General features: G+C 41.6%; 1 protein-coding gene across 1 annotated transcript in view; it reads right to left on the bottom strand.

Moving 5' to 3' along the window:
* Window positions 1-21,362, bottom strand: part of Myof (myoferlin) — a 133,778-nt gene that overhangs the window by 41,203 nt on the left and 71,213 nt on the right. The window contains 12 exon segments of the mRNA XM_042689201.1: window positions 1,136-1,234; window positions 1,333-1,491; window positions 1,586-1,767; window positions 3,517-3,594; window positions 5,431-5,539; window positions 6,230-6,403; window positions 9,450-9,595; window positions 10,991-11,096; window positions 13,125-13,239; window positions 15,757-15,920; window positions 18,976-19,107; window positions 20,980-21,135. Of these exon segments, the coding sequence (XP_042545135.1) occupies window positions 1,136-1,234; window positions 1,333-1,491; window positions 1,586-1,767; window positions 3,517-3,594; window positions 5,431-5,539; window positions 6,230-6,403; window positions 9,450-9,595; window positions 10,991-11,096; window positions 13,125-13,239; window positions 15,757-15,920; window positions 18,976-19,107; window positions 20,980-21,135 (1,620 nt within the window).

Here is a 21,362-nt window from a genome sequence, read left to right as displayed (position 1 = left end):
ACCTAGCATGACGAAATTACCACTCAGAAGGAAAAATCTGATCTCAATCACTTAAAATGGATTGATGCACATTTGCCTAAAACACCCATGAAGGTTTTCCTAGGAAAGGGCCAAGCAGAGAAAGGGCTTTTACCCTTTTCCTACTACTTGAGCAGCAAAACAATCACAGCAGCTGAGCGTAGGGATGAAATCCACGGATCAGCGAGATGAGCTCTAATCAGTCTCTCTACATCTTGTCTACAATCAGGACTATTAGCATATATCAGTGCAAGTGGTGTGTGTGTGTGTGTGTGTGTGTGTGTGTGTGTGTGTGTGTGTGTGTGTGTGTGTGTGTTTTGTCAGTTGTGGGGCCTGAACTCCAGGCCTGGGTGCTGTCCCTCAGCTCTTCAGCTCAAGGATAACATTCTACCACTTGAGCCACAGTGCCATTTCCAGCCTTTTCTGCTTATGTGGTACTGAGGAATTGAACCCAGGACCTCATGCATGCAAGCAGCACTCTACCACTGAGCCACTTTCCCCGCCCCACAGTGCAAGTAATATTTTTTATTACAAACTTCCTAACACCAGGTCTGACATGCACACATTCAAAACTGAGAGAGCTGCTGTCTAAAGCAACGTAGGTCCATCTTTGAGATCTCCTAGCAACACATCTGAAGAATAGAAATTTCAGAGTTGCAGCTGCTTGCCTGGACAGAAGCCTCCTCAAGAGTAGGCAGAGAGGGTCCATTAATTTACCTGGTGACCACCTCCTACATCTATCCTGGTTATTTAGCATGTGACCATCACTCCCTTCCTGCTCTCTGCCTCTGTCTCCCTCACATACCCTCTCTGCACACACACATTTACTCTCTCCTGGGCCGCCTCCTCTACAGTTCTCTAAGATGCCCCCTGTCCCTAGAAATCTGCTGCTCCTAGGGAATGAGGACTTGGGATTCCCACAATGATGTTGGAATTCACTTCTTGTTGTTCTAACAAGCCTTCTATTTCCATGGATAGGTCAAGGTTTTAGATAGATTCTATAGAAAGCAAGAGACAGCAAGAAAAGATGCATCAAGGTGATAATATCTATATGAAAGGTTCTTTTTCTGTAGCCACATCCATTGGATTTGATCAAACAAAACACAGGGTCACCTACCTCAATAGCAGTGAGCTGAACCACAGGCCTGATCCCCTGCGGGACCATGTATAGATTGGGTGCCCTTTGAGAAGGAAGAATGGGAAGGTTGGAGCCATCCTGTGAAACAAACATGAGTGGTCATACAAAGAGGACCTAGAGTTATTCATCATTGTAAGTAGCTGAAAGAATTCGTGACTGAGAAGGCAGCGGTGTACCTTGTCCCTTAGAATCAGCTCTGCAGTCATGAGGACATCTCCACACGCCTTATCTCCATTCATGACTGGGTGCCAGAGAAGTTTGGGAGTGATGCCCATTTCTGAGTTTAGCTTCACCAGAGGAGAGCAAATGCTTCGTCCTAAAAACTCATCTTTGCCCTAGAGACATGAATGAATCCTCAAATTCCAGGGACCAACAGCCCTTCAAACCACCATCACTCCCAAGACACCTTAGGGATGCCAAAGCACCTACCACTTGGTCGTTGTCGAAAAGTTCAACGATAACTTGGGGTGGGTTCTGTAGAACTGTTTGAGGTTCTCCATAGATTTCAATTTCATCAAATATAATCGTTTGGTCCCATGTGGGATTGAGGGTTGAATGGATGATCTCGGTGGTTTTGCTTCGATGGAGGAAGGAGACATGAGCGTATGGATCTAAGGAAAGAAAAAGAACAAGGGAGGGGCACCATGGTGAGCCTAGCTGATCAGTCCTCTCACCACATTCTTGTCCTCTGCACACAACGCTCATGGACCCTCATCACCCACCTGGGTTTTGGGGAAGCAGAATGTGGGAGGGGTCAAGAACGTGTTGATTTTTCAGAAGCACCATTAGGTTTCAGAAGCCCCTGAGGTGTGCTGAGGATCTTCTCTTTAGAGTATGCCCCAACAAGGTAAATTTCGAACAGTCTTTCACACTTATAATTAACAACAGTACAGACTGTGAATGCAGTCAGCCATACATAGGGTCAGCCCCACCTCTCACCCCCATAGCATAACCACAGGAGGGAAATATTTAAACTCTTAATTTTGGTCCTCTCTTCCATGAAATAAAAAATAATATTGTTGAAGATGAGATGATACTTTAAAAAAGTAAACACTTAAGACAGTGGCCACTATCTAGGGAGTCATTGATGAATACTAGTTGTCATCCTGGTTTCTACTGTCACTGGTAGTCCATTTAGGAAGTAGTATTTATTGAATGCCAGACCTCAGGGGTATGGTAGTGAAAATGAAAGGCTTAGTAGCTCATAGGGACTGCACTTTGTGATAGCAGAAAACTCTGCTTCTATGTACTAGTGAGTGGAGTGAAAGAAATCTAGTGTACTGAGAAGCAACCTGTGTTCCCCTACCAATAAGTAATGATACTGAATCTTGGAGTTGCCAGGGGGCTGAACTATCTCAGCAATAAACTAATGTCCAACATGAAGCTGGTGTATATGCCAATGGGGTGATTAGGTTTTTTTTTTTTTTAGCACTGTGGACATACATCATTATCTTGGCTGTATCCTAATGTGAAGTCTTACACCTCCAACTGCAAGGTACACACTGAGAGTTTTATGTAACTTTAGTCAAGAATTTTGAAAGCATTCTTTGACTTTTGGTGATAGAGTGCCCCCTGGTGGAGAATATTTGAAAATGGTTATTTTATAGAGCGCCAACTTTGGATCTGGTCTCATTTGTATTCACAAATACTGGTTCCTATTTGTGCTTGGAAAACAACTTCAGCATCGATGTGAGCACAAATTTGTGTCAGAAAATTTCTCTGCTGAAAGACAATACCTAAACCAGAATGTCCCCAAATACCCCAGGTGGTCCCCAAATGCAAAATCCCATGGGCAAGAAAAAGCACAACCCCTCAGGCAGGCAGGCAGACCTGCCTTCTCCCTCCTCTGCCAACAGCCTTCCCCTTAGAACCAAGCCAAAGGCAACACAGCTATTTGGGATATCAGTGTGCAGGTGTTGGAAATGTGGATGGCAGGCAATAGAGAAGGTGGAATCAAACTCTACACTGCTCCAAGCCTGCTCCAAGGCAGATGGGGGGAATGTGTCATATTTTGTCACCTTCAGAGAGCTACACAGAGCAAAGAGGTAAAGGATTCACAAGTCCACCCTCGGGTCCAAATTTAAAATACAGCTCTGTGTGCAAATGGAAAGCAGTTGTTCTTCTGGGTAATTTCTACTGCTTAGTCTGTTAGTACTAGTTAAAGGGTCACATTCCTGTTGTGCATCTCCAGTACCCACCCACCGTGAGTGGATTACGTGGTAACTCTTTATCGAATGACTTAAGCAACTTTCTTCAAGTATATTAAATTAGTTTCAGTATAAATAGAGTTCTACTTGATGAAGAATAGGTTCAAACTGATCTATAACATGAAAGAATCATATGGATTTATTTTCCTTTACCTGAAAAACTATCTTTGTCTAAAGCCATGAGGTTTCTGGCTTGGTAGATATAGCAGCGCAGGTGGTAGATGTAGACTCCTAAAAAAAGAATAAGGTGGAGGTTACACACTAGAAATATAGCGTTGCAAACAGCTATCTTTTTGGAATAGTCACTCATAATCATCCCTTTGTCCAGTATGTCCTGGCCATATATGCTACCCACCTGTTAGACACTTAGTACCTATCCCAGTAACCAGACCAACTGATAGGCTGTGATGGGCAGTGCTTGTGTTAAGTAGCCTTTACTTAAGAATTGCCCCAAAGTCCAAGAGAAGTGATACTGTCAATCTTATTACAGTAAATTTTTATAATTGTTCTATATTATTATTGGCTACTATTATTAATCTGTTACCATATCTAATTTATAAACTTGATCATGGATGTGTACATATAAAAAAAAAAAACAGGGCTGGAAAGGTGGCTCAGTGGTAGAGTGCTTGCTTTGCATGCATGAAGCCCTGGGTTCAATTCCTCAGCACCACATAAGCAGAAAAAGCCGGAAGTGGGGTGAGGCTCCAGTGTAGAGTGCTAGCCTACAGCTGAGGAGCTGAGGGACAGCGCCCAGGCCCAGAGTTCAGGCCCCACGACCAACCAAAAAAAAAAAAAGTAAAAAGGTAGTGTGTATTTACTGAGAGCCTTTGAACAGACCTTCCATGGATAAGGGAAGATTACTATATTTTTTAAAAAGTACTATCTTCTAGATATGGTGGTACATACCTGAAATTCTAGCACTTGGGAGATTGAAGGAAGAGATATTAAAGCTTGAGGCCAGCCTGGGTTACATAGCAAAACCTTACCTCAAAATTAATTACATAACCATATAACAATAATATAATATAATACAAATACTCTAGTAAGTCCAGTGCAAATGTGTCAATCAGGAGAACACCAACCCTGTTATAAATTACCTAGATTAGGGTATTTCTTGTCACCACAAATCTTTAAAACAAAACTGGGTCTCCAACAGTCATAGACAGAGCTGTCTAGACCACTGTAGCACTGGAGCTGGGATACAATTATTGTTAAAAGTTTGACATTTAAAATCTCATCTCCTTCTCTTTATTATTATATAAACATACACACACACACACACACACACACACACACACACACACACACACACACACACCTCCAAACACGCAGACACATAATTCGAGAGACTGCAGAGCATTATGACTAAATGTATATGTTCTAGGATGCTGATTGCTTGAATTCAAATCTCATCTCCAGTTCTCATAAATTGTAAGAACCTGGACAAACTATATAATCCTACTGTTCATAGTTTCAGCATTTGTAAGATCGAGACAATAGCAGCACCTACCTTTCCAGGGTTGTTTTGGAGTTCAAGGGTTACATTAATGTACAGGGCCTAGCACATATTAAGATCCAATTAATTAAGATCCAATTACATTAAGATCCATTGTACCGTTTTCTATTATTGTCACAACACAGAGTAGATCTTCCTTGTTCCAAAATTCCTGAAGGCTTTCATTGAAATCAACCTTGATTTTCTTATTTTATTATTCTTACTCTTGTGTGGTGCTAGACATTGAACCCAGGGCCTCATGCATACGAGGCAAGCACAACCACTGAGCTATATTTCCAGTCCTCAAATTATTAGTCTTTTTCCCATAATTAAAATAATAATCTGGGAGTGGACTTAGTTAAAAGCACGAGTGCATATCAGACATACTACATTTAAAATCAGTGACTTAACCACCCAAAGATAATTTTTTAAACTGTTTTTTTTTTGAAAAGTGAAGAAATTGAAAGTCACGTTCAGATGAAGAGATTCCTATTATGTTTGATGATTTGAAGAGTGTCCTTGAGCTAAGCATCACAGAAGCAGAAGTCACAGCTTCACTGGCAACTTACTGTCAAAGTGACAAGACACAATGGGGGTGTTTGCCCCAAACACAGTGGTGGCTGTGTGCTGCTGTTTCTCCTTGCTCCTCTCATCTCCGTCTTCACTGGTATCAGCACCCTGAAAGAGGAGGGAGAAAAATTATCACAGACTAAAACTAACTAAGAGACCACAAACAAATGAAGCAAATGCAGTAAGTAATAACTCCTAAAAGAGATTTAATAATCCAATCATCCTATTTCTCAATATACATCAGGCTCAAGACAGCAAGTGACTCTAAGTCACTTACCTGGAAAGCAAAAGAGCCAATGTCAGAGCCGATCCTTCTGCTTCAAGTCCAGTTTTTAAAAAAAACGTAAAGGATAAGACACAGAGGATTAAAGCCTAGCTACTCAAGAGGCTAAGATCTGAGAATCCTGGTTTGAAGTCAGCCCAGGCAGGAAAGTCCACCTCTTTATATTTCCTTTGTTGTTGTTGTTGTTGTTAGTTGAGCAGTTACAACTTCCAAGGAACCTATGTTTGGGATTTTGGTAAATGTTACTTGAAATAAAGGTTCTGGAACAGATATATTTAGAAAATGCTGGGGGAACAGGTATGCTGGCAGTATTGCTTAGAGGCTGTCCTATGTTACTGGCCTGTTTATTCCATAAGAACTATTGAGCACTTAGGACATGCGGCTTTCTCTCCACAATCTACAGTCTTACAGCACTAGAGGTACAAGAACCTTTATGGGGTTGGTGACATTTGCATTCAACATTCATATGTTTTCTTTATACCACTGTGATTTTTCTTTGGCTTCTGATTACTTACAAGAGCACCTTCAAGTTTAAAGATGGCAGCTGCACCATGGATTTCTGAAGGCGCCATTTTCCTCCTCCAGCGTCTCCGGCGAAAGGTGTCTGAACTACGTTGTTTCCAGTGAAATTTCCAGCCAATTAAAGAAGCATACTCCCAGCCCTCCTGATCTTCATAATCTTCCATAGCCTAAAATAGAAGTAAAGTGTGTGTGTGTGTGTGTGTGTGTGTGTATGAGAGAGAGAGAGAGAGAGAGAGAGAGAGAGAAACTGGGGCTTGACCTTAGGGCCTAGACACTGTCCCTGAGCTTTTTTGCTCAAGGCTGGCATTCTACCACTTGAGACACAGGTTCCATTTAAAGCATCTCAGGTGATTAATTGGAGATAGAAATCTCAAGGACTTTCCTGCCAGGTCTGGCTTCAAACTGTAATCCTCAGATCTCAGGCTCCTGGGTAGCTAGGATTACAGGCATGAGCCACCTCAAAAGTAAAACTTTTAACGATGCTAATAATATTCCTTGTACTGATAACACAAATCACTGGGTCAGCCAAACAATACATAGTAATAAAAATCTATTTTGTTGCAAGCACTATACTAGAAGCCAAGGATAGAGCAAAGAACGAAACAGAAGCTGAGAGCTGGAGGTTCCTAGCTGCTCCGGAGACTGAGATCTGAGGATCCTGGTTTGAAGCCAATCCAGGCAGTAAAGGCTGTGAGACTCTTATCTCTAGTTAACCACCAAAAGGCAGAAATGGAGGTATGGCTCACGTGGTAGCAAACCAGAAAAAGCTAAGTGAGAGTGTGAGACTCTGAATTCAAGCCCCAATGGCAGCACAAAAAATAAAAACACACAAAACAAGGTGGGTGCTGGTGGCTCATGCCTGTAATCTTAGCTACACAGGAGGCTGAGATCTGAGGATCGCAGTTCAAAGCCAGCCTAGGCAGGAAACACCCCGAGACTCTTATCTCCAATAAACCACTAGAAAACTGGAAGTGGCACTGTGGCTCAAGAGGTATTGCACTGGCCTTGAGCTGAAGAGCACAAGGACAGCGCCCAGGTCCAGAGTTCAAGCCTCACAACCCACAAAAAACAAACAAACAAACAAAGCAGACTGGATCTCTGCCTTTACAGAGCTAGTTGGCTGTGGGAAACAGAAGTGAAGTGGAAAATTACAGAGCAGTAAGGTGGAGTACACCGTGGACGTGTCCCCAGTAGGGACCGCTCATACAGACAGGGGATGGGGCAAAGCAAGCAGGTTCTTTTGCAGATTGCATTCTGCTGTCTCTCACTCCATCAGTTCATAAGAGCATTGCTGTTGTGATCCAGTTTGGGAAAACATTGCTGTCTCTTTTTTTTTTTTTTTTGGTCCAGTCATGGGGCCTGAACTCTGCCTGGGCGCTGTCCCTCAGCTCTTCAGCTCAAGGCTAGTGCGCTACCACGTGAGCCACAGAGCCACTTCCGGCTTTTTTTTCTTTTTGCTTATGTGGTGCTGAGGAATTGAACCCAGGACCTCAGGCATGCAAGGCAAGCGCTCTACCACTGAGCCACCTTCCCAGCCCTGTTGTCTCCTTCTTACGTATGGAGGGAAAATGCCCGCCCCCCCCCCCCCTTTCAGGGTTTAAATGTCTTGCCTAACCTAAGTGTTGCTATATAATTAATAATTAAAATGGCAGGTTAGAATATATTGCTTCTGTCATGACTAACAGGTATAGTACTTTTTTACTTCAGTACTATTTCTGTATAAATAATCTTAACGTCCAGTGGTTTATTCTATTCCTTTCTGGGCCTCCTAGGTTCTTAAAGGCTGAGGAAGCAGTAAATTTGGGATCCTTCTCACCATTGATCTGACATTTTACTGGCAGAGATTTTATTCAACTAGCTTACAACTTTGACTTTCCACTTCAAATAAACAAAATCCAGATTAGTACTGTTTCGTTTTCACTGCTGGGAATTAAACCCAGGGCCTCTGGAAGTGGCACTGTGGCTCAAGTGGTAGAGTGCTAGCCTTGAGCTGAAGAGCTGAGAGACAGCACCCAGGCCCAGAGTTCAAGTCCCACAACCGACCAAAAAAAAAAAAAAAAGAGATAATAAACCCAGGGCCTCATGCATGTTAGGCAAGTGCTTTACTACTGAGCTGCATCTTTAACCCCTAAGCATAATCATATAACTAACCCCATAATAGTGTTAATAGTGGCAGTGACATTTCATGTAGCCAAGAATCAGAAAGGTTGGACAATAGGATCAAAGTCTTGTGTGATAGAAGTATGCCAGTGCTGTCTTCTAACTGGGGGCCTTTTCCCGTCATACTGGTACTCTCATATGGAAGAAAAGAGTAAAGTACGTCTAGAAACTTCTTACTCCATCCAGGATGGGATAACTTGATAGCCTAAATCTCATTCATTCTCCAGCTCCTTCATTTTGCTACCCTATTGGGAACAAGTTCCTGAGCTAGGGAAGAAGACATGAAGATAACTCAACCCCATTGAATAAAAAAATAACATTGAAACACCTACTAGAGTTAGGCCATAGGGCAACAGAGAGATTTTCCTGTTTGGAATTAGTCAAATCGGGGTTCAGAGAACAGCTCCAACACTTACAAGACACCTGTCTTAGAGCAAGCCTGTTTAATCTCTCTGTACATTATCTATGAAACAGGCATGAAAGTCAGAGCTTGCAGACTGTAGGTGATGGATAGGCCATACCTAGCACTTATAAAAGACACTTAAAATGCATTACGCCTTGTTATTGTGCTGAATATTATGATCCCGCTGCATCAATTATTCCATTGAAAGCCATACGACAGCCTAGTTACATGAGTATAAATAGCAGCCCTGTTTTGCAGATGAGAAAATAGGTATTTAGGATTGGAATTCTTTTGCATCTTGTTCCCAGTCATGATCTATCGCCACTACTACATTTGGCTGCCAGGACAATGGCAGTGTCTTTTGCTACCTATTTTATAGTGCTCAAGATTTAGCCTGCCCAGCATCCCCTGGAGTACTTGCTTAAATCCATATGGCTGACCCTCACTCTGGAGGTTCTAAGTCAGGAGGATGATCGTGAGGGCACGTCCAACAAGTTCCCAGGGGATGGTGATGTGGGTGATCGGGGTGGGTGTATTTTGTGAACCTCCACAGTATCAGACCCTGATCTTCAGAAACGGGCTCCTTCACTGGAACTCAGTGCTCTGAAAGGCAGAGCCCTGAGCCCAGCTCCCATCCATGCTCCACCCACCCTTGCAGTACTTGAAGGTGTTTGTGTCAAATCTTTCTTGCGTTTTCGGACCAGGCGTCGTCGTCTATGGGTGTGATACATTTTCTCTGCTGCAACCCAGGCCTTGGGCTTATTGTCCGGAAGAACGGTAATTCCATACTCCCAGCCTAGAACAGAATTTATGAACGGGTACGCACATCGGCAAATAACTTTCCAGGGAACGCCCAGTCCCTCTTTCTGCCCCCAAATGTCCTCCTCTCACAGCAGCTACAGCTTGACCACATCCCGGATCCAAAAGTCTGAAATTCAAAATGTTCAATCTTTATAAGTGCCATGACGTCACCATGGAAAATTCCACACCTGATCTCACATGGTAGGGCAGAGCCAAAGGCAAATATACTCACAATACTGTATAAATCTATCTTTAGGTTATACAACAAGGTATATGTGAAATAGAAATAATTTTTGTGTTTTAGACTTGTGTCTCATTCAAGATATTTACAAATAATTCCCATATTCACTCTTGTCTCAAGCATTTTGTATAAGGAATATTCAACCTAAATGGTTCTTTTACTTTGCTATCATTCAGCCACACTGGGTCTAACCCCATTCCCTGGCTCCCTATCCAACAGTTATTTTCTAGCCATGGAGTCCTTTTTCTTTTATGCCTCTATCACTCAGAGCATGACTAAGAATAAAGCACAGCTCATGAGGTGAAGAGTGCAGTGGGGAAAGGTATGGGCCTGGATTTATATGCCATCATGTGTTAGTATTCACTAAATACATTTCCTGCAAGCTCGTGAAACTGCCTATAACCTGACTTGCCCAATTTAAAGGTTAAAATATGCATATTGTAGGGTGAATTTAAGATAATCAAAATAATGTATGCAAAGAAACAGGGCTACGCTTAGTACATAGTGATTGTTCAATCAATGCTATTATTGTAAGACCTTGTATGTACATCAAGGTCAGCACAGAATTTATAATCCATTTGAAATCTCTCTACCAAAGCCAGTCTTTTCTATGCAATTGTTTTATTCCTTTGTATAAGAAAAAATAATTTTCCACTTTGGACAATTACAAATACTATAGTTCGTTTAGCTTTAGACTGTTGCTAGAAAAAAAAAAAAACACCATGATTATCAGAAACTGTCAACCAACTATACTACAGAGGAGCAGGAGGGATTTGAGACATTTTAAAGTTCTCCTTTCTGTGCCAGGAGGTCCCAAGTCTGATGTTTTCAGAGAAATTCTGGTGTGTGTTTAGGATAGAAAAGTTCCAAACTTAGTTCTTTCCAAAATCCTCATCCTAGATCCCAGGCATCTCAAAGTCCAACTAGTTGGTCCTGTGTTACCTGCTATTCTCTACTCCTGACATCCCCTCACCCAGGTCCTGTCTAGCCCCTCACCCACCCTTGGTCATGCATCAGATTTTACATTCAAACAGTCCTGGCAGCTCTATCTAATCTAGTTGTCATAGACCAACAGCAGTAGGTCTCTTCCACTCAAGGAACTCTGAGTCACTAAAGCCTAGCTACAAGCACGTAGAGGCTAAATATTACCTTTCTCATCTACTGCTCGATTGATGTCGTAGACCCAGGCATCGTCTTCCCACTCCCAACCTGGAGGGCAAGTCAGCTCACTGGGTGATGCTGCTTTGTCTCCATTCTTTAGGAAAATAAAGAGGAGAAAAAGGAGTTAAGCTACAATGGTAATAAAATGGCAAGCTGAGAAAAGTCTTCCTCGTACTTAACTGTGTCATCCAAATGCCAATGTAGCTTCCATCTCAGGACTGCCTTTTACTTGGAAAAATCTCTTATTATTAAGCACAAAGGCTACATAAACATCCATTGTTTGAACTACCTTCAGTTTATACTGGTAAGAAATGGTACCAGGTTAAACCATGTAAAATTGCCAAAGTAGTTTAATATTAGCCATTTCCTGTGATTGCAGTTAACACCATGAATGGTGCCACTTGTCCTTTTGAGATAAAGAAAAGAACCTAGAAGAGAATGAATCAAACATAAAGGACACATATTTTTAAATACAGGGAAACCCTACTTGAGTTTGAGGCTAATGTGTATGGTTGAGTCAAGTTTATATAAAAATATTGCCTTAGATTTACATAGAAACTTTCACAGTGATGAAAAGAATATGAAAAAACCCTCAGATTCACTTTTAAAATTAAAAGATAAGAGAATGAGGGAAGGAGCTGGGAAGGTGGCTCAGTGGTAGAGTGCTTGCCTTGCATGCATGAGGCCCTGGGTTTGATTCCTCAGCACCACATAAGCAAAAAAAGAAAAAAGCTAGAAGTGGTGCTGTGGCTCAAGTGGTAGAGCGTTAGCTTTGAGCTGAAGAGCTGTGGGACAGCGTCCAAGCCCAGAGTTCAGGCCCCATGACCGGACTCCCCCTCCCTCCCCCTCTCCCTGCAAAAAAAAAAAAAAAGAGAATGAGAGAAGAGCAAGATACTACTTGTATTGAATGAGAAAAAAAATGTGTTTAGGTAAAAGTCCTCTTCTATACTTTTGCTGCAAACAGCAGTATATACAACCTGACAGCATTTATTAAATATTTGTCATATTCTTTCATGCATTTAAATTTTGGCCAAGCAAATCCAAGAACTTTTTCTGGAGATAAACTTTTTTGAGTGATAAAAAAATGTTTAAACAAAGAGAATTACTGTCACATTATGTGCGTGTATGTACATATACACATATAAATGCATACATCCATATAAATATACTATAAAGATATATACACACAAATCACCAAACCATAAATATCAAGAAATCAGCTGAATAAATTATAGAGGTGCATATAATAAAACACTCAGCAGACTTTTTTTTTTTTGGTTGGTCGTGGGCCTTGAACTCTGAGCCTGGCCACTGTCCCTCAGCTCTTCAGCTTAAGGCAAGCGCTCTACCACTTGAACCACAGCACTACTTCCAGTTTTCTGGTGGTTTATTGGAGATGAGTCTCAGACTTTCCTGCCCAGGCTGGCTTTGAACCGAGATCCTCAGATCTCAGCCTCCTGAGTAGCTAGGATTACAGGCGTGAGCCACCCGCACCTGGCTTCTGTAGACATTTTTAAAAGTTCACATATCAGCTGGGCTGGAAATGGTACTGTGGCTCAAGTGGTAGAATGCTAGCTTTGGGCAAAAGGAGCCCAGGGACAGCACCCAGCCCAGAGTTCAAGTCCTAAGACCAGCCAAAAAAAAAAAGTTCACACATTTATGTGTATGAAAAAGATATCTAAGACATATTATGTGAAAAATACACATAGAATGGTGTAGACAACACAATTCCGCTTAGTGGGGAAAAGCTATACACTTGCCTACAGACAGAAAACTATTCTTGTTTCTTTGGGGAGTGCAACATGAGTCAGGGAAAGTTAGTTTTCATTTCCTTTTACGTTGTTAACTTTTTTGTGAAGCTAGGAGCATTATGTTTGTTGTGACTTTAAAAACTAGTTAGACAAGAAATATTTGCCCTGAAAACAAAATTATACAGCCTCCGCTTTACCATGCAGAAGTATCTAGTTAAATTTCTTTTCTCAGAGAGAAAAGATCATGCCCTTTGTGTCTTAAGGTGTGAATAGAGGAGTATCAAACAGAGGATGGAGCGGGAGGAAGCCAAGCCTGCTGGGATGAGGTCCCACCAAATCCCAGAGACCAGACAAGGTGGGCTGGGACACACCGCATCGGTGTAGGTATCCTCTGCTGGCTTCCACTCGCCTCCAGGGTAGCGGCTGTCGTTCTGGTAGACCTCATCAGTGAACTCCGTGTGACCTGCATCCGCCTCTGTCAGCAAGCTGCAGGAGAATGGGGACTGGTGTTACCCAGGAGAAACAGAAGGTAGACAGCTACCCCAGCTATTTCCAATGCACCAGGAATGGCACCAGCTCCCTCCTTCCAACACCTCCTTGGGTTTTGCTCTTTGGTACTAATTGCTTTTGACATGTGTTTGGACAAAGAACCTAAATTATGTTGGCAAGGTTGCTCCTTCTTAGGGCTGAGGAAAACAGTTTTGTGGGGACTTTTCTTATAGACAGAAGCTCCCATGTTTTCTACTTCAGCTCAGCAAAACTCTTTCTCATAGTACAAAGAAGAGGAAATCACGCCCCCTTTCCCCAGCCCATCTGCCTTTAAAGATGGAGTGGGGACAGTCTCTTGGACCTGGGTAGAAATAGTGCTAATGGCTTGCTTGGTCTACTTCACACAAACTGAAGGGAGGTGGGAGTTTGAATGTTCTGGAGGATTCCTAGGTACATGGCCAAACTAGATCCATTAAGGGCCCAAACTCTCTTTGGGTACCTGAAAAGTCCATACCGATTCTCGGCCTTATCAATTTCCCTCTTAGATTTGGAACTATTCTGAAAACCTACAGAGGAACGCAGAGGAGTTTCAACTTGGACTTCAGTCTTCTGCCAGGTACCACTCAAATAAGGGTTCTATAAGGGTTCTAATTCCTTTACCCTTGATTTTTTTCCTTACTGTATCCTCCCCTAGAATCAAGCATCGGAAAGGTACCAAAATTAAATAGTCCTCACCATTTCAATAAGTAGAGCACATCTATCACTTCTCTGGGTCCCAGAGCAGAATAAACACCTTGGCTGACACCTCTAGGACCCTATCCAGCCCTAACATACTTTGACTTTTTGTTCTTCCAAACACAATTCCTGCTATCTTCCTCCTCACCGCCTTCCTTTTGTCCAGTGAAACTCCACTTTTCTTCTCCTTACCAGTCCTTTACACTCCCCCCCGCCATCCACCACCAACTCCATCCAAAGCAAGCCATCTTTGGATCAAAAGCAGTGCTGTGCAAAAAGCACTGGGTCTTAACAGAGTGGCATACCCACTTCCTCCCTCCATAATGCCCATACAGTAATATGGAACAAATGCCACAGAAGCCATCCTCCTAGCTACAGACCTTAAAATTCAGCTCCCTAAGCTTGTTTCCACCAAACTGAAGTGTGCCATTATAAGGTGGCCAGAGCAGAGGTCTCTGGTTCAAATGCTGTTGGCAACATTTCGAAATAAGGCTTAAGGGAAACACAGCAGCTCCCTTCTACTGCTTCTCTTCCATTCTTTTTGCTTCCCTTTCCTTATCTTCCTTTGCCTTTCCTTCTTTTCCCTTCCCTTCTCCTCTTTTCTTTTTTCTCCTCTCTTCCTTTCAACACACTTGTACCTTCTGTTTCCTTCCTTTATTCCTTCCTTCTTGCCTTCCTTTCTTTCTTTCCTCTTTCCTCTCTCTTTCTTGCTTGTGCTGAACAACTGCTCTACCACAAATCTGCATCCCCAGCCCAAGTTTTGTCCTGAGATAGATTTCATAAATTATATAATCTACTCCTTTAAAATGCACCCTATTTCCTGCAGGTGCTGTGGCATAAAACTGAATGGGAGTTCAGTTGCCCCACTAGGCTTAGGTTCCAGCTCCAGCTGCTGTGCTTTTGTCCAGCTCTGTGCTTTTGGACAAGTTACTTCCTCTTTCTAGGTCTCAATTACCCAATTTTGCAAAGTATAGACAATACTCTCTTGTTGGATGGTCATTCTCTGAGAGCCTCTTGCATTTCTGCACACCTCACCAGCTGGGACACTGACTGCCTTGGCTATGGAGTATCTTTTTCCAGAATGGACCATCGTTTTAGAAGAGGGATAGTATCTCTCCTGGGAGCAAAGGATCAGCAGGGCCCATTATAAAAGATTTGATTTCCCTAAGCTCAGGATTCCTCCTGCAATGCAATCCATTGCAAAAGTCACCTGACCCTCTTCATGTCATCCTGTGGGAACTGGGACATGGAAAACTGGAGCAAATGTTGATACTCTGCTATGGCTACAGGTAATAAAGTCCTTTGTCTCTAAATCAGGAGTCATAAGTCACCCGCCAGTATCCAGTGGCAGGTTGCTTTTCAGTGCAAACAGGTAAAGCCAGCCACTATCTGGTGGATGGTAGTTGAGCTGAAAGAGATGATGTTGGTGCTCAGCCAACCCCTTGGCACATTCACCCATAATAAAACCTCCATAGCTGTCAGCTCTCAAGTGATTTTTATATTTGTCTGTCTTGTGGGACATCGATGACACCTTTCAAAGCTTCTAAATGGTTTTAAACCAACTTCTACTCAGCAGGTATTATATAAATATGAAGAATGAAGATGGAGGGCAAGGAGAAGGTATGACTCATATGGTACAGTGCTTGCCTAGTTCAAATCCTAGTTACTGCCAAAAAAAAAAAAGACACCAAACAACAATAACAATGAAGACGATCCATTTAACAATTTCCAAGGAAAAGTGACATTCATTTTTAAAAATTCTAAAAAATGAAAACTTACCTTCTTTCAGGGTCAACTCTCCAGTCTCCTTCCCATTCCCAGCCTTTTGGAGGCAAAAAGAATTCCCTCTTGAGTTTTATCTTTCCCGTGACATCAGAAAACTTATGACGGCCCACTAATCCAGAGGTGCCCCATTTTCCAAACATGAGGGCTTGATTTTCATACTGTCAGCAATAAACACAATTAGAGAAACATCATTAATTAACCCAGTCCTTAAGCTAGACAGTCTAGAAAGTAAAAAAGCTTTATGCTCCTAGTGAGACCAGGTTTGTCACTATGTAAATTTGACTGGTCTCAAACTCACAACCCTCCTGCTTTGACCTCTTTCTTGAGTGAAGGGACTATAGACATGTACCACCATGTCTGACAGTCATTTCAACTTTCTAGGACTCAGCATACTCATCTATGACCAGTGGTAAGATTCTTTTTTAGAGTTATTCTGGAGTTTAAATATGCAAATGATTATAAATGTGCGTTGTAAACAATGAGATATCTGTTTTTGTTACTATTTTGAATGGCTCCAAACAGTTCTCTGAACTTCAAAATATCTCCAAAGGCTCTCAAATTTATGAATATGCATACTTCATAAGGTTCATTTGGACGTTTTTTGCTTAGGATTTGGGGCACATTTCCTCATAGAAACATGTGATTTGTTGTGTTATTTCTTAGATGTTAATCTACATAGGGCACTACTGAAACACAATGATCTTTAGCACTAGACTTGATACAGCCTGAAGCTTCTGAGCCTTAGTCTCCTCTGTAATATGGCAGGTAGACCAAGACCTTCCCAGCAGAACCTGGGTTTATGATAATGTGAGGCTGTGGGTGAGAGGGCATTCCATTCTAAGTCAGAATTTATAAATTGATGATGGTCTGATCTTCATGGAAAAGACTGAGACTTGTCAGAGTGGTAACTGTCCCTATTTGATCCCAAATTGGAACTTCCGTTTGTCTGCTGAAGACTCCACTGAGAGGATGACTTATAAAAGCCATAGAGAAGTTTTTGGCTGATGAGCAGGGAGGAAGTTTGAGCAGGGGTCTGATGGGGACATCAGGAGAAGAAGCACAGTAGTGTAGTTTAAGATTGGCTCTGAGCCTGGAGGGAAGATGGTTTTAGGAACAAGCTAAAGGTTCCATGAGACTGTGTTCATATGACAATGACACAAACAGAGGAAGAAGCTGTGCTTCTGCTTGAAACATCACAATGGCTGTAGCAAAATCAAAGCAAGGACCTCAGCACGAACAAGAGGGAATCACCAACAGTAAAGGTGGGAACCTTTACTGGCCTTAACCAGTAGCAATAGGCACAGTAGTAAGAAAAAAATATTCATCAATAAACATTTGCCAAGCACCTCAAGGACATCTAGACATTTTTCAGAGAACCATGTTCTGTAATTTGCACATAGAGGCAAGAACCAGTGACATTTTCATTATAATTATTAACAGGCCAGTTCTGGTCTTCACATGCTGTTAGGACCTAGATAAGCTAAGGAGTAATATAACGACTGAAATGGGCAGACCATCTCCACATGAGCTGAAACTTTAGCTCAGCTCTATTCAGAGAAGTATTTGGCAATGGGAAAGGGTAGAAGGGAGCCCTGGGCCAGTTGATTGTTGCTCAATACTAGTTCCTTCAGACTTAGTTCCAGCCATAGAGCTAGAGGGTAGATGGAAGCCTCCTCCCATTGCCTCTCTCCATACTGCCCACATGGCTAGACAACATCTTTCACTTAGGATCTCCTTCATGACCTTTTCACTTAATTCCAATAGCACTTCCAAGCCTGAGCCAGAAAGACTTACGTGTCTTCCAATGCATTCCACTGTTGATTAACTTGGTCCACAGATATCCATGGCTACCCATGCTGGAATAAACATCTCTGCTCCCAATCCCTAGCTTAGCTACAGTGTCAGAATCTCTAGATGGCTCTAAGCATCAATTGGTTTAACAACAGACACAGTTTTACAAGCATTGTAGTAGACTGTGAGGTTCGTGAGGATAAAGTCTAGCTTCTTCATCATTTTCAAGATATGACTCAATGCTTATAAAGCCAATGTTCCTTAACAACATGGATGGGGGGGGTTATAAATTCCACCATCATTTAGTTATATAATAAATATTTATATAGAACTACTATATGACAGGTATGCTCCATAAGCAAAAGATAATAATAAAATATGGTCCTGTTTTTTCTTGCTTAGTAAGCAGATCAGAACTACAATCTCTAAGCCAGTTGTCAGGTATGGCTATGGGGAGTAGGAATACATTTATAGATTAGCTAGAATGAAGGCAGTTTTCTCTTTATTTGAGCACTAAGCCCATCTATAGATTGACAGTTCATCTGAAAATTGTCAAGGGAGATCGACCAAATAAACCTAACAAATTTAAATCAATAAACACTTTGAGTAAAAAAAAAATAGTGCATGAAGAAATTAAACCAACTCTCTTTTAGATGTAAAAGTCTGTAGAAATAGTTTTTACTATAAGGAGACTTTTGATTAACTAGATGGGTTTAAAACTCTTGTGGATTTTTTACAAATTATCTTGATGTTATTGAAGTATTCAGGTCGCATTTTCTTAGTCATTGGGCAAATCCATTTAACTAAGTGAGTTTAAATCTCTGGTGGAGGTTTTACAAATTACCTTGATTGTTGTTGAAGTATTCTTGTAATATGTTCTTTGCACTTGGGCAAATCCTTTGGAGACTTCCTCTAATTGGGGAATGGGATTTCTGGTGTTTAAATTCCCCCACCCCAAATAGTCTCTCAGGATCTAAACATTTTAGGAGTCTCCTTTCCTAAGTTGTGTGTGTGTGTGTGTGTGTGTGTTGTGTGTTGTGTGGTGTATGTGTGTGTGTTTTCTACTTAACATATCTCATCAACTGGCACCAATATGGCAGACAAGGTTACTGAGTTCCAGTGCCAGGAGCAACCATTTTCTGTTTTGTTGGCTGAGGTTACATCTTGAAAATGTCACAGAATATGAGTTTTAATGTTGCCAAATGTTGAGAGGATTCTATACTGTCTCTTGGATGACAGCTATGATGGTCTTTGGTATATATGTGTTTTCCCTAAGGATGAGAAGAAAACCTTGGGGTTTAAAGGTGTGGCTCAGTTGGTAAAGCACTTAGCCAATGAGCAAAAGCATCAGGTACCAAGTTGGAGTCCAGAACAAGTTCTCCCCCACCGAAGAGGTAAGGATAGAGATGTCCTTAAATGTACCATTTCAGCAAAGACTGAGAATGTTCCTTCTGCAAAGCTATTGAATTTCTTCTCAACAGCACTTAAGCCCAGCCAGATGTTCACTCGCAATTCCACAGGCACTTTGGTCCCATTGTTTTTCTCCTGTGGGTACTGTAGAATGAATGATAACATGTTAACCTTAAATGGGGCACCATATGGACTGTGACATTTAGTTAAAGCCACAAGCAGACTGAGCATCAACCATTGCTTTTGACAGTCTATGTTTGCTTTAATTAATATATGCCCAAATTATCTTGCAGCAAAGATGGCAATAATAATTAAAGCAATTGATCTCAAAGTGTGACTAAAGATTCCTGTGACCTTTTCAGGTTTACAAGATCTAAACAATTTTGCTAGTAACACTAATGAGGTATTTTTCTTCCTCAGTGTACTGACATTTGCAATGGTGGTGTGGAAGTAATGGTGGATAAAATTCCTGACTTTGCAGCAGGAATGAAAGCAGTGACACCAGACTTGATGGATTTCTATTAGAGCAAATATTGAGAGTTATAGTCTGTATAAACAAATCTCTCTGGGATCTTCAATAACTTTCAAAAAATTATAAAGAGGTCTCAAGATCAAAACACCCACTGAAGCCAGGTGCCGGTAGCTCACATCTCAGGAGGCTGAGATCTGAGGATTGAGATTCAAAGCCATCCCAGGCAGAAAAGACTCTTATATCCAATTAACCACCAAAAAAGCCAAAAGTGGGGCTATACCTTAAATGGTAGAGCACTAGTCTTGAGCCAACAACAACAAAACAAAAAACAAACTCAGTGGCAGTATCTAGGCCTTGAGTTCAAGCCCCATAACTGGCAAAAACAAAACAAAACATAAAAACACCCCCTCCACCTCCCTCACTCCCCCCCACCAAACAAATGAAAAACATTGAATTAAGTGGCTTCTTAAACTGGATAATAAGTATTAACAAAACCAACACATACAAAAAATAATTTCTTAAAAGCATTTTGCTGTTCATCTACTGACTTCTGAAAACCTAACAGGGTTTATCCTTCTGTCTTTCCACCCACTTCCCAGGAAGGTTTATTTTTAATCAGTTTGCCTCCACCTGCTGTTGAGGTCAATTAAAATTATGGCTCTATCTTAAGCAAGATTTATTCTGCAAGGAACACTTGAGAAGAGATAATCACTCTGATTCTATTTATATGCTCCTGATTAAAAAGCAATGTGATTACTTATTAAAAGTTAGCAGATGATTCCTTGTTTTAAGCTAACACATTCCCTCGACTCAGATTTTTCTTTTGCCTTTTAAAAAACATTTAAAAACTTTTTGGCATTTCTCCTTCTCTCTCCATTCCAAAGCACTCCATTTAGCAGGGGGAAAGATGTCAAAACATATACAAGAAAACATTCTGATATCTAGGTTTCCAGCCCCAGACCCTACTCTGGTTCTTCAAGTGTACAACCTGAGCGGGATCTTGGGATAAGGTTACGGGTCTTATGAAGCTTGCAGAGAATGTGCAAAATATTGGATGCACATACAGCCTGCATCTTCTTGGAAGAAAGAACAAGTGACTTCCATCAGGCACTTAAGGGAGTTCATTGCCAAAAAATGTTCAGAATCTCTTTCCTAAAGTAGAATTGCCCAAACTTCCAATTTGAGCCTCAATTTTGTTGAAGCAACAGATTGTATAGATGACCCATGCTACCTTCTCTTTTCCCAAAAAGGCTCATCGGACTCAAGGGAAGAAAAACACTGCTTTACATGAAACATTCCAGAAAACAAAGCATTTCCAATGTGATAACATTAAGGTTGCAAAAATACCTAGTGAGGTGTCTGATTCAATGTTAGCTGACATCAGATCACTGCTTAAAAAATTACATCCCTAGAAGAAGGGACCCTAGCATTGGTCACAATGACCTGAGTCATAGATTAGGTAGCAAATTTTAAAGCAACCCCTCACCCAGAACATACATTTTGCCTTTAAGTATTTGACATTACAAAGTGAAGGCAACACATACCTTCAGGAGGATGGTTTGGGTTTTCCCACAGTATTTTCCAGATGCATTTTCTCTACTGGTGGAGTATAAAACCTGATGTGCAGGAATTCGGGCATAGGCCAGTCTTTTCTCCCCTCGAATCATCCAGATGATAATGTCAGGCATGCTGTTCTGTGGCTGGGTTTGTGAGTTGGATGGGAAAGGAAGCAAACTTAAGATTTAGTTTAAGTGCAATGGGACTAGAGGTGTTATAGGCTAGACACTCAGGGCTTCTCTTTGCAAGGAAATGTTTTGATAAGGGCTTTGTCCCACAGACTCTAGCCTCCTGTCTTCTGGGGCCACAGTGTGAGCCTGCAGGGCTGGATGACAGGGGCAAAAGGGAAAAGAGGGAGGCAGATGCTCCA

Source organism: Dipodomys spectabilis, unplaced genomic scaffold, assembly GCF_019054845.1.
Source record: "Dipodomys spectabilis isolate Male_0828 unplaced genomic scaffold, ASM1905484v1 ptg000125l, whole genome shotgun sequence".
Taxonomy (NCBI): domain Eukaryota; kingdom Metazoa; phylum Chordata; class Mammalia; order Rodentia; family Heteromyidae; genus Dipodomys; species Dipodomys spectabilis.
The sequence above is the reverse complement of the archived record's forward strand: the minus strand, read 5'-3'. Positions and strand labels throughout refer to the sequence as shown.